Source organism: Antedon mediterranea, chromosome 2 (assembly GCF_964355755.1).
Source record: "Antedon mediterranea chromosome 2, ecAntMedi1.1, whole genome shotgun sequence".
NCBI lineage: Eukaryota > Metazoa > Echinodermata > Crinoidea > Comatulida > Antedonidae > Antedon > Antedon mediterranea.
The window spans coordinates 33,310,794-33,324,181 of NC_092671.1; the positions used below are offsets into that span (position 1 = coordinate 33,310,794).

General features: G+C 30.1%; 1 protein-coding gene across 2 annotated transcripts in view; it reads right to left on the reverse strand.

Annotated features, from left to right (window-relative positions):
• The window catches only part of LOC140040840 (nuclear receptor subfamily 1 group D member 1-like), a 128,533-nt gene that overhangs the window by 32,551 nt on the left and 82,594 nt on the right, over nucleotides 1-13,388 (reverse strand). For both annotated transcript variants that reach the window (XM_072087081.1, XM_072087082.1), the window contains one exon: nucleotides 7,099-7,240. In XM_072087081.1, the coding sequence (XP_071943182.1) occupies nucleotides 7,099-7,240 (142 nt within the window). The remainder of the gene's footprint in view (nucleotides 1-7,098; nucleotides 7,241-13,388) is intronic.

Consider the following 13,388-nt stretch of genomic DNA (forward strand, 5'->3'; position numbering starts at 1 on the left):
TTTATTACTAATAATATTTAACCCTGACCTTGTTCAAAGTTTTCAATATAGTAAATATCATTTATCAGGTAAATTATGTTAGAAATAAAGTGGGACTCATCTCCGCATTTGATATTTAGAGAATTTTTGCAATTGGTAATCACCATAAAATGTTATCAATAGTAATTGTGTACACTTTCTGAATAAGAAAACGTTTACCAGAATATTAAAAACATTATTATAGCTTTAAATGCAAACAAAAAGTGCCTTTACTATGCTTGCTCCCATTTATGTTAGGCAACTGAACTTTAAAAAGTCTGTTCCAATGGGAACAACTCAGTTGTTCTGAACATTTGAGTGCAAATTTAATAACTAGTTTAAAAAAAAATTGAAAAAATAGTGGACAACTAAAAAGAGCTTCATTGCCCTGTGGACAAACGTTTTTTATTCTGGGAGCACTGCTTTTAGATTACATACAACTAGCCACTAGTTAGTAGTTTTCTAATAGGAACTATAATAATATGTCATTGGACATATATACATTATATTGTTCCAGTTCCATTTAGTGATGTGGTAGGGAACAGTTTAAATTTAACAATACAATAGCCTCCCAGACACAAGTAAAGGTTGATCTCACAGCAATTTTCTAGCCAGGAAATACTGGGCAACCACTAAACCAATCTTAATGATATACATCCCTATGTTAAGATGACATAAAGAATACATGATACTGATATTGTAAGACAAAGAATGTGAAGAAACGCAAGTCTTCGTTGTACTGAGAGAACTTAAATGAATTTGACAATTGTAAATTTAATATGATAAAAGAATAAATTTGAATATTTATCTAATTATGATTATCATAAATACTTATCATCAAACTTATTTATTCTCAAATGATAAAATAAAAATATTAAGACCTGATGTAAATAAATTCAGGAATATTTAATAGCAGTTTTCCTTAGTACTCTATATAGAGTATTCACATGTTTTCAATGTTGACAATTGTTTTGCATGAGTTAGTCAATTTTAGATGGTAATTATAATTGTAGATCATATTATCATTTATCTATTATATTTTGTTGACCAACTAGTATGTAGATGTTTAGTTATTGGTCTTCTCAATTTTAGTAGTAGTGATAAAATCTATCTTTTTTCCGATATACAAAAATAGATTGAATAAAAAAGATACTAAATAGTAGGAAGAAAACAATCTTATTGGTTGAACAATACGAATACAGTCGACTCCGCCTAAGTCGAATCTAATGGGACCGGTATAAAAATTCGAGTTACGCGAACTTCGACTTACAGATTTGCCAAAAAAATGCTAGGCCTCACTAGCTGCGCTATGGCTAGGCCTATACTATAGTGGACCCTGCCCTGTCGCGATCGCGGCCCACGAGATGAGCCTTCTTGAATTGAATTTGCTTAGCTAGCTAGCTAGGCCTAATAAATGCTAAGCCTCTTTATCGACAATGATAAACTGTATTTTTCCGAAACAATACAAAAACGTATAATAAATACATTTCGGTTCTTATTCGAAATCGGTATCTATTGTTTATTGCCATCTGTCTAGCACAAAATAGGTACCCACAAAACGCCGCTCAAGTTCTCAACTCTGAAACAACTCATACACTATACACTAGCGCGAGTTGTAGGACGCCGCCTATACTATACAACCTGCTTGAGAGAACCGATATGGTCCCACATTTCCCCTCTGTTGTTTGTTTATCGAATTACGTACGTTTCATCGGCTTTTTTAACGCGTTGTTGCCGCGTAATTTGTGACTTCGACTTATACGATATAAATCACTAAAGAATGTGTGTATTCGGACCGCAAAAAGACGTCGACTTAGACGAATTTCGACTTAGAAAAGTTCGACTTAGAAATAAAAATTACACAGTAATGTATAGGAAAGAATTGGGACTTTCCTAAAAATTCGACTTTCGCGATTTTTCGACTTACGCGAATTCGACTTAGGCGGAGTCGACTGTACATTAAAAAATTCTTTAGCTAAGTTAATGATTGGATAAAAGAAGTAGTTGGTATCTAATACGGCATATTGAAAATATGATGGGTCTTTAAAGGCCGCACATGCATGAATACAGATCTAGTAGTTTCATATTACTCTACGTATTATTTGAGAGGTAACTACGGTAAACAAATAGATGAAATTGACAACAGATTTATTTGAATGATGTCCTGAGGAAAAACGAATAAACCTAGACTGATGGTATATTTAAAAAACAGTATTTAGCCATGATGAATAATGTTGGCGACTTTCATTTGAATAGTTAAAATAGCAGTTTTATTCATTAGTTTCCTTATACCAGGATTTGCAAAATGTCCCATGGGCTTTTTATTTATGTGGATTTAATGTTCATGTCAAATAATATATGAAAGCAAATGTCCTTAAAAGATCAGAATAACAAAAGATTAACAAAGAAGTACAGCATGCCAAATGACAGGTAAAAATAATAAATCACCAAATGGAATAATTTTCATTTTAATTTGTGGGCTATTAATGTTTTTCTAGCTTGTTTATCAGGAGTAGGTCGTTTCAGATGCAATGACTTTACTGCAGTCTTTACTGAAAGTTTTTCATGCTTAAGTATCAAAATGTACGTTACCATAAGAGTGACAAACATGTGTACGCACATGCTGTTTACACATACTATTGTCACAGTGTGGTTGCTTAATACAAAGGTCTTAAAGACTAGCGGAAACTTGATTGAAGCTTACAGGCATCTTGACATTTGAAAGACAATTGTTTTTTTGTTTATTAAAAGGGACGCTTTTTGGAATTAGTATGGTACTTTTAATATTCACATCTTTCATAGAATGCCCAAGTCTGACTCAAAATTCAATGGAATCCAGGGCCTGTTTTGTTTGTTTTTCTATGGAACATTAAAATTTCAACAAATTGTTTGCATGATTAAATTTTCTATAGCGCCCTCTATATTAAGATTTTAGCCCAGTAGAAAATTCGGCTCAAAAAGTTTGTTTTTAATTATTAGATAGTTTTTTTTGTTTTGTTAATGGTGTCTCTGACACAAGGATATTGATTTCTAGGTGATGCTACCATTTTTATGGAAATAAATATTGTTAATGATGATGATATTACTGAGAACTACTGTAATTGGCAAAAACATATGACTGTGCATCCAATCCAATTCTCTTTTTATATATTTTATTTAGTATTTATATTTTTATTACACTTCTTTCAGTTTTTATTAACGTTCACATATTGTTAACAACATTCTACAACAACATAGTAAAACTTTGAAGTTGTTGTTTTATGCAGTACAAAACCGACAATTAAAAAAAGCTTTCATAGATTTTATATCTTTCTTTAATGGTTTGTGGAAATTTTCTAGGAACTCTCATTAAGTTAGACAGAAAAGAAAATTCAATTTTGATGATTAGGAATGTTTCAAGGTCATATTTGGACTGTATAATATATTTAATATTCACTTTATATTGACTGATGTATAATCATCCAATGCACTTTATATTTCAGTTCTTATTTTGTAATATTATCCTAGAACTATAAAAACAAATAATGATGATGAAGTAGTATCAGTTTCTACAGTACTTGAGTGATGATTTGATTATGACGATGACGATGATGATGCTAACGCTAACTATGGCTTTGATGATGATTGTAATATGATTCTGATGATTATGATGATGATGATTGTAACTGTAACTATGATTATGATGATGGTGATTGTAACTATGATTATGATTGTAACTATGATTATGATGATGATGATTGACTATGATTATGATGATGATTGTAACTATGATGATGATTATGATGATGATGATTGTAACTATGATGATGATGATTGTAACTATGATTATAATAATTTTGATTGTACTATGATTATGATGATTTTACCTATGATTATGATAATGATGATACAATGGTGATTAACTAAAATGATGAAAGTAAAATAAAAAGTAAGATAAAAACTGATGTGTAGGCCTATAACAACAATTATGTTACAACACAGATGAAACTTTATGCTAAAATGATTTACTGTATATATGATTATGAAATGATAATGAATGTTGTTAGAATTAAACAATATGATGAATTGATATTTTTATGGTATGAACTATATTAAACATGATGGTAAATATAATGATTATAGGACCATATATGTATTGTAAAAACAACATAGTAAAATTCTCAATACAAACATGCCAAGTAAAACCACAAATATTATGCAAAGCAAAAAATTGGATGACCAAGTCAATCAACTGCCATGACATTATACCCAGTAATGAGTAAAATTATAAATATCAGGCCTAAGGGATTATCCATAAGCAGTAAAGATTAATTAAAAATAGAGGAATAAACCTCATTCTGCCTCTACCATTTAATTATCAGAAGTAGATTGACTGGAGAAGGAATGCAGAATACAAGAAAAAAACTATATTTATTCTTTAGTTTGCAGATTTTGCATAGATGAACATCTGTGCATCCCTATAGCACAATTGGAATAGTCTGCTATAACACAATTGGAATAGTCTACTTTTACAAAATTGGAATAGTCCACTATTGGGATAGTCGCAAAAGTTAAAATCTCATCCGGCAATGCATACGTTTTATTGGTGTTGCTGCATACAATGATAGCAAATTCTATTTTTATGTAATATAATATAACTCTATATAAATAATACACCTCTATTTTGGGGACACCTCTATTCAGGTGATACTTTCCAATAAAAAAAAGTGCAGTAATATGTTTAACACTAGGAAATATTATATTATTATATTTATTCATAATTAAAAGGATACTTTTTTAATTGGATACGACCAAATAGGTCAGCTAATGCAGTGCAAATTTGGCCATCTTTATACTTTAGGTCTATTTTGAACTGATTTATTCTTTTACTCTGATCAAGACACACTTATCACCTCCTAACTCATTCAAGTTATCCAATCATCCCTTTAATTCCGTCATCCTATTATCACACACACCTCAAAATAAAATAAATCATGGGTATATACACAAGTAATCCTAAAATGCATTATAAAAAGTAATATAGATATGTTGTGATGTATAAGCAGATTTTTTATACATATTTTTTTCTATTTTAATTTACTTGTCAATTGACTCCTTAATCTTCTAGATTACCTAATTCAAAGGATCTACAAATATTATCAGTAGAATGTCTTAAAGTGTTAAATTTTAATGTCAAACTAGTATATAAGTTATCGTCCTTGATAAATATAATTGACAAATCTGGTTTAGTATTATATTTAAAATATATATACTGTAACAGAACTGTGATTTCTAGGATTTTATCTTAGCAAATAAAAAAGTTTTTTTCTACGCGAGAACCAAGGTGCTGGAATTTGAAAGCAAGTACGTGGAACTATGATTGTTAATGTTTATTTATTTTGTAGGTAGTACCAAATTAATTTCTTTGTAACAAACCATTTAAACTAAAATTTACATTATGACCAACACATGAGACAGAATTGGCCCTCTAGAGGCCAGTCTGTTTCATTACAGTTTATTAACCCTCTTCTGAAGAAGTTCTTTGCATTGCATTTTACCCCCTAAGTTTTAAAGATGGATTGTCTTCCTGAAAATAATTTTTACAATTTTTGTTGTTGAATATGGAATTTTAATGTCACACAATAGTTACCACTATGACCAAAACTCGGATCTAAAAAAATTGTATTTACCTAAAAAAAATGTAATTTAAAGCAAAAAAATGGATTTTTGGTTGAATTTAACCATTTATATGTTATCTTATAAGTGAAAAATTTTATTTTTTTTAATTTTTTTTTTATATGGAAGTGATTAACTTTATTAAAACTACAACATAACCTATTCAAAGTCTGATTTAATTAATCTTCATTTTTCATGTTTTTGGGGGACAATACATCTTTAAAAAGAATTTTAAGAATAATTGGAAATGTGAAAAGGTAAATAGTGATAAACTGGATGGTGTTTAAAAGTACTACAATACAATTACTACATAATATAATAACTGATACATAAAAATACAACAAATAATAGAGCATTAATATACTGTTACTGCATTGTTTATAAGTTCTAGTTAAGATTCTATTTTCTACTTTATCAACATCATTTTTTTTTATCTTTTTAAATTAAAATATATGGTGACAGACGGTCATGTATCCCTCGAGATATAAGTATATTAGAATTCTGGGTAGTTTTCAAGTTTGATTAATTTTTTGTATTGCTATAAAATGAAATACCACTAGAGGGAAATAAGAATTATTGACTAATATATGGACAATTTGAAGACATAAAGAATTAGAGAAAAATTAATCATATCTTGACCAACATTAGACAACTGCGGAGCTGAATCCTTGATGGACGTGATTGTGGTCATCATGTTTGAATCCTCTGAGATTTTAACAGCATAATGCAACACATTATTGGCCAATTGATATGCTGTGCATGACGATTTGTTGGGGGAAAGAATCGCCATTATCATTAATGTCATTCCCTCAGGACTGAGTAGACGGAATTGTTTAATAAACTTTTGACCAATGATGTAGTCACCTACTCTCATTGAGTTGTGGTTTTGATGAAGTAAAATCAGTCATTTAATATTTTAAATGAAAGGCCTGTTCGCATGGAGAATAGTAAAATTTGGTTTGTTTCTAAATCTGTCTACATACAAACTTTATGCACATTACTACCATATTTGGGCACATCATATTTTTATCATTTGAGTTTATTTTTTAATTTGATAGGGTAAATAGAGCTTGAAAAACTGAAACTTTGAGACACTATCTACCTTACTTTTATTTCTTGTTTTGCAAACACATGATGTACTGCAAACACTACGATTATATTTTAACCCATCCATAATATGTTTTCACCTATCTTCCTGTTTTAAATTTACTATTATTAGACATTAACATCTTAACTTTGTTCAAACTGGGGTTATACAGTCATGATTGAAATATATTCATCATCTATCCAGTTATAATATCATATAATTAAAGTTAACTTAAAAGGTAAAATTAAAAGCTCAAAATACATACAAAATCAATATAGAATACATACATACAAACAAAACGAATACAAAATAAAGTCAACAACTGGTTATAGACTTACCCTCTTTGGACATCCCGACTTGCAGACATTTTTTCCATCGACATAGCTGGCATTGGTTTCTTGTGTATAAAGAGATATCGCATTGGCCTGTGTTTGAGCATGTGTAAGATTCATGTTGCGTAAGACTACGTCGGAAGAACCCCTACAAAACGAAACGAATCATGATAATTATTTTTCATAATCAAAATTCACAACCAATCATGAAAAATGGTCACATTTGCAAACCCTTTGGTGAAAATTATTGACATTGATTAAAAGGTACAAGTTGAAATGAAAAACTTGATCTCTTTATTGGATACTGGATAGCAGTATTTACACTATATCTTTATATAAATTAGAACTAGTGAATTGTAACACAATATTAAAAGGAACACGCTGGAAGACCCTGATCTTGATTGGATAGTAGATATTTAAGATAAACTGTGTCTTTATTAGAATGAGTGAACTGAAACATATACCATGTAACAACAAGAACAAGTAATGAAGATTCTTAACTCATTTTTAGTAAAATTTAAAATACAGTTTATACTATGATATCTTTCTTTTTACAAATGCAACTTGCAAAATACATGATGGATATTACTATATTGTGCTTAGCCTTATAAACTAATACTCAGACTTGGGAGTAGTCAAGTCCGTAGCCAGGCTTTTTATTAAAAGGTTAATTTTGTCCACAAAATTGGGATAAACAGGGAAACACACCACCAAGCTATAGCTCCACTATAAAAAAAACCTGTGACATATCTACATGCATCTTACTTGAATCAACCTCGTTATATAGTTAAATAATTTGATGTCATAATACTTGACCAAATAGACAACAGAAGCACTAAAAAACAACACATATTCGAATGTCTTAATAGAAAACTCTAATGCAAGATCATCCTTCTTTGTGTGACATAGGAAATAATTGAAATAATGTTCTGCACTCATTTATGTGTGCTCTCAAAATAGTTTGTATCATTATTATGAGGTATTATTAAAATAATGATGTTATGTAAAAAGTACAAAATGACCAGTTGTCTTAAATATTAATACCTATATTTTAAAAATAAATAAAAATGAATACGCTCAGGCCTGAATACGCTCAACATTTTGGAAGGCAAGAGTAGTGAGGATGGCTTCAAACTGTCATATCTGATTGACCGATTTATAATGCAGTAGATTGTCTGAATTTGAGGTAGTAATTTTTTCATTTAACTTTGTGGGAAAGGGCTAATGTCTGTTTACCAGGTAGCTAAAAAGAAAACAAAATAAAGACACTTCCTAGATTTCAACATAAAACACAAATATGTTTATAATATATAATTTAACTCTGAAATTTGTTTACAAAACTAAAAGTGTCATGAGAAATAAAATTTATCTTGTTGAGATTTAATTGGGTTTAAGCATTTTAAACAAACAAACAAAAGCGTTTTGAAAATAACTTCATTGATTTAGAATTGAGAATATATTTGATTTTGCATTTCATATGCAGAGTAATATTTCACTGTCCACACTCAATCAGAGCTGCAGTGTCATTGGCTTTAATAATGAGGTCACTAGGTGACCTAGTTATTAAGGGTCAAACATTTTCCCACTTATGTTTATGAACCATAAAATCTGGAATGACTGCATAACTATGGAACCATAGCCGCAGCCATCATATTATAATTTCATTTGTCTATTTCTAAAAAGTATGTTATGACTACAGTAATAATATAAAATAAGCTGTTTTCTTTAGTGTACCAGTTTGCGTGGTTGGATTGACTAACATTCAATCATAAATGAATTTTCTTTAATTATCTCACTAAAATATGAAAGATGGAAAAATACTGCAAAGTTATTAATCTACAATCACCTTGCCGGAGTTCTGATCTATTTTCAAAATGAACTCTGTTACAGTTCTTTAGAAAAAAAAATTTTCAATTTATGAAAAGATTCTCCTTGACTTCAGTGAGATGCGAGAAGAAGAAGAAGTTCGATCAGAGCCTAGAGGTACTTTACAGTTCAACAAGAACACTTTTTAAGAAGTTAATTATTATTTATCTAAAATAAACCATGCATGACCATTAAAGAAACAGCTAAAAAATGTATATAATTCTATATTTAATAATGTTTTTTTAATAATATCTATAGACAATAATTCAGGAAATTCCTATTGTACTAAACTTGACCAAGCAAGAAAAATCAACCTGGTCGAAGGCTACAAACCACATTTTAAGTATACTACTATATTTCTTTCATTTTAATTGTTTTAACTTTGGAGAATTTGAAAGTCATAACTAAAATAAATCGCAGATCAAATAACGAAAATGGTCAATGAATATCAACCACATGTCATAGGCAATCAAATACATGCCCTAGTTCTCATGGCGACACTACCACCAGCGTATTAAAAAAGTAGTGCCAAAAGAAATTGTGCTGATGTTAAAGATATCTAGGTTCGTACATCGAGTGCGGCCTAGTTAATGTTGCACACTCAGACAATGATTTAGCAGAGATGAACGACGGAATTAGTCTTAACGGACCTTCAGCGTTCACCTGCCTTACCGTACAGAGTTATTTTCAATGTCATCACTATTGTGTTAAAACAATAATAAAGACAAAAGAAGTTTATGTTACAGTCCAGTGGTTGACAAATGATAATCTTTATAAAAAAATAAGATAAATTGCCTTTAAAATTATATATTATTTTAATTCTGTAATAACCAAACAAATTTAAAACTCTGGATTAAGACATTGCTATGCGAATTGATAGCCACATTTATAATACCATCACTTATTTCCTAATTACAGCAATAAAGCGGAGTGGGCTTATAGTAATGATCTCTCCTATCCTATATAGGCTACTACTACTATTATTATTATTATTATTATTGTTATTGTTATTATTATTGTTATGTTGCCCTAGCAGAACATCAATAGAAAAACAGGGTCCGTCCTGGTTAGGTTGTTTTTACTTTGTATTACAACAAAAACATGAATACTTGATAAAAACCTACAGTACTACTAGGTCAAAAGTCTAAACAGGAATTGAAAATGTTCTTTTTTTTAAATCCTCAATTATCAAAAATAGACCACCTACGATTTTCTCGAACTTTGGCAACATTTGTTAGCAAATACTTAGCAAATAGTTTTCATGGTATTTTAATATAGAAGGTGTTTCTTCACAATTAACACAGTCCATCTCTCCATTTTGTTTCTTGGGTATTATGGTTATAAAACTTGGAAATATTATTAAAATCAAATATGTACCACTTTCCTATGCCAAGAAGTGATTATATACAGAGGAAAAATGAATATTTAAAACCTAATAAAATTAACAAATATTTCTGTAAATATTGACTGAAGAATGACAACATTTGTCTGCAGGAGTACGCTATGGTGCGTATCCACGTTGACCATCATTTTGTTGCCAAATATTAGTGTCTTGTTCAAGTTCTGGTCGAGTCTTTTACACCAAATATTGAAGTGGCAAATATTGTTATTAGTGGCTTATCACATTATTTTCCAAAAAAATCTTTTGCTTATAGTAAAGGCCTAAGTTACATTGCAATTTGAAAATCATTTCATGTTTATTTGGAAGAATGGAAATCTGTATTGCCCTTTGAATAGTTTCTACAGGAAGAGAGATATAGAGAAAGAGAGCGAAAAATGTTGAATTTGTGCCAAGTGATAAATGCCTAGAAATGAATTGATGCAATATAGATCTTGTCAAAGGCAACTCTCCTAGTAAACGTGTGTTTACTACTAAACCTGCAGTAACATATACTTTGCATTCATATCACATGAATCCTAGAATGTGACAGTCAACTCATATACTAAAACCCAAATTAAATTGGCACATTAATTTCGTTTATACAAATGCGTTCTTCAATAACCAAGAAACAAGTAGGTTTGTAAAATTAACGACAATAAACAATACAAAATTACACTGCATTAATGCCTGTCAACGTGGCATGATTAATATTAAAAACATTTCTTACACCTAATTAAATGACCAGCAAGCCAGAGGAGGGAATGTTAAACATAAATTATAGAAATTAATTCCTTACGGCTGTCCATACTACATGTCAATGTTGACTGATGGTGTTGGGCGGTAGTTTAACATACAGTTTCCTAATCTAGTTTTGAGCTTTCCTTTACAGAGTCAATATAAATATCTTCAGAGTTTTATTTTGTTGTTACTGACATGATTTATTTTTATCTTGGCAAGTTTTAAGTTGGAAGCTGATCATGGGATTTAGTATTAACAACAGGGCATTCAACTGTACGACATTAACTTGATGCATCTACTTGGAATAAGTCAATTATAATTTTACATAATTTTGGAAGGGTCACACTCTGTAAATGAAAAGAAATTATTCCTTAACTATGGACATTTAAATTTTCTAAAACAATAGCAATATAAATATAAAATGAAACAGGATAACTGAATATAAATAGATGGATGACATTGAGAATTCAAGGATGGTGGTTTGTGGGGATGCTCTGACTTAAGGGCATAAGTAGTTTGTAGACTATACCATTTGTGGAGAGGGATGTTATATCTCACTCTTTGTCGGTTTATCCGGGTAAGCTAGGCATGAAACAGACAGAGAATTTGATGTTTCAATCATCAAGAATTAATCTGATGAGATTGAATCATCTTTTGTCATACACTGTAAATTAAAATTGTCAACGAAAACATGAACATTATTTGAACTGACTAATGGGTGACTTTTTAAAAAAGGGTTGCATCTTTATTTGGAGTTTAAGCTTGTTTTACATAATATTGTTTTAACAGTATTGTTTGTAAACTGTTGACCTATAAGTAAGGTCACGGCAGATGTTCATATTTTGACAACCATGATATGACATGACAACCGTGCATGGCCATGTATAATGCATAGTTTGTGGTGGTGTTACCACTTGGCCACAGCCACAAGTTTGGGCTCGAAGACAGGGCGATTAAAAAAATGGATAAAATTAATGTTATCAATATTTTTGTATATTCGTCTTTGTTTATGAAGTTAATTTATCATAAAAATCAAGCCATAGGGTGTTAACTATACCTCTGGAAATGAAAGCGAACATAATGTTTATTTTCTCAACCCTGCTCTAAAAACATTGAATAATAGGCGGGTATGTAATATAAAACTGATCTGCGATCGATTCACCGCACCATTTGTATACCTGTGATATCTACCGAAATGCTTTGATATGAAAACAATAGATTGTATGCAAGTTCTTATTGATTGGGTTCACGGAATTAGGCCAAGTGTAAGATACCCATCCTGAGTTGCAAGATTTCGACAGGAAACTTTTAATGTCTTGTCGAGGTTGCTGGAATCTCATTGCTAATCAGGTTGGAAATATTAAAAGGTGAGAAACTCAACAAATCCTGGCAATGAAATTACCAACAAGCGGGAAGGAAAGTTCACGGAAATAGGACAGTCCCATTGTTATTGATAAAATATCCCACTTTTGTAGGAGTAATGTTACAATCTAATTCTATTGTATAACAAACAGAACAGTGTGTACAAGAATTTCTATTTTCAAATGGGGCTTATATTTCTTTGTTGGTTTCTTTCCGTGACACAAACAGTTAAATTGTACATGAATATATAAATAGTAATAATATACAAAATAAATCCCTGTTTTATTTGCTACAAATCTTAATACAATTTTCTATTTTTATAAATCAACACATAGAAATATAGAATAAGGTTTTCGTAAGTACTTTACTTTTCCTGCATAGGCAACACCCTATAAATGCAAACATAATGTTATTTGGGACACATTCCTATCCAAAAAAAAAAAAAACTACAACTAAATATACTATTTCTAGATTTTTACTGAATAAAGAATATTAAAACATTAAATTTACATTTGTTTTTGTATTGAGCGCATGTTGTTTATTATAAATGCACTTAATTACAAAAAAAAATATGTATTTTTAAACATTATATGAAAACTTAATCTTGACATTGTATGCATTTAAAATAAACATTATTTTTTAAACATATTTTTGGGATGAATAATAAACAAATTTTAATAATAAACATTATTTTGCAAAGAAAAATTAAAGTTTAATTACAATTGCCCTGTCAATCATACTGTAAATAATATTGTTACATTAGTTTGCTAGCGTACAGGGTCTTGAGTGGATTTTTAATGAATCAACATTACAATTGCATTGTACTGTAGACAGGGAAACTTGAAGATATGATGAAACACGAGCTTGTGTATGTATCAAATGTACATAGGATTGTTATCAAGGCCTAGATAACTGCAAATTTCTAGGCCACATTGGTCCTTTAATCGAT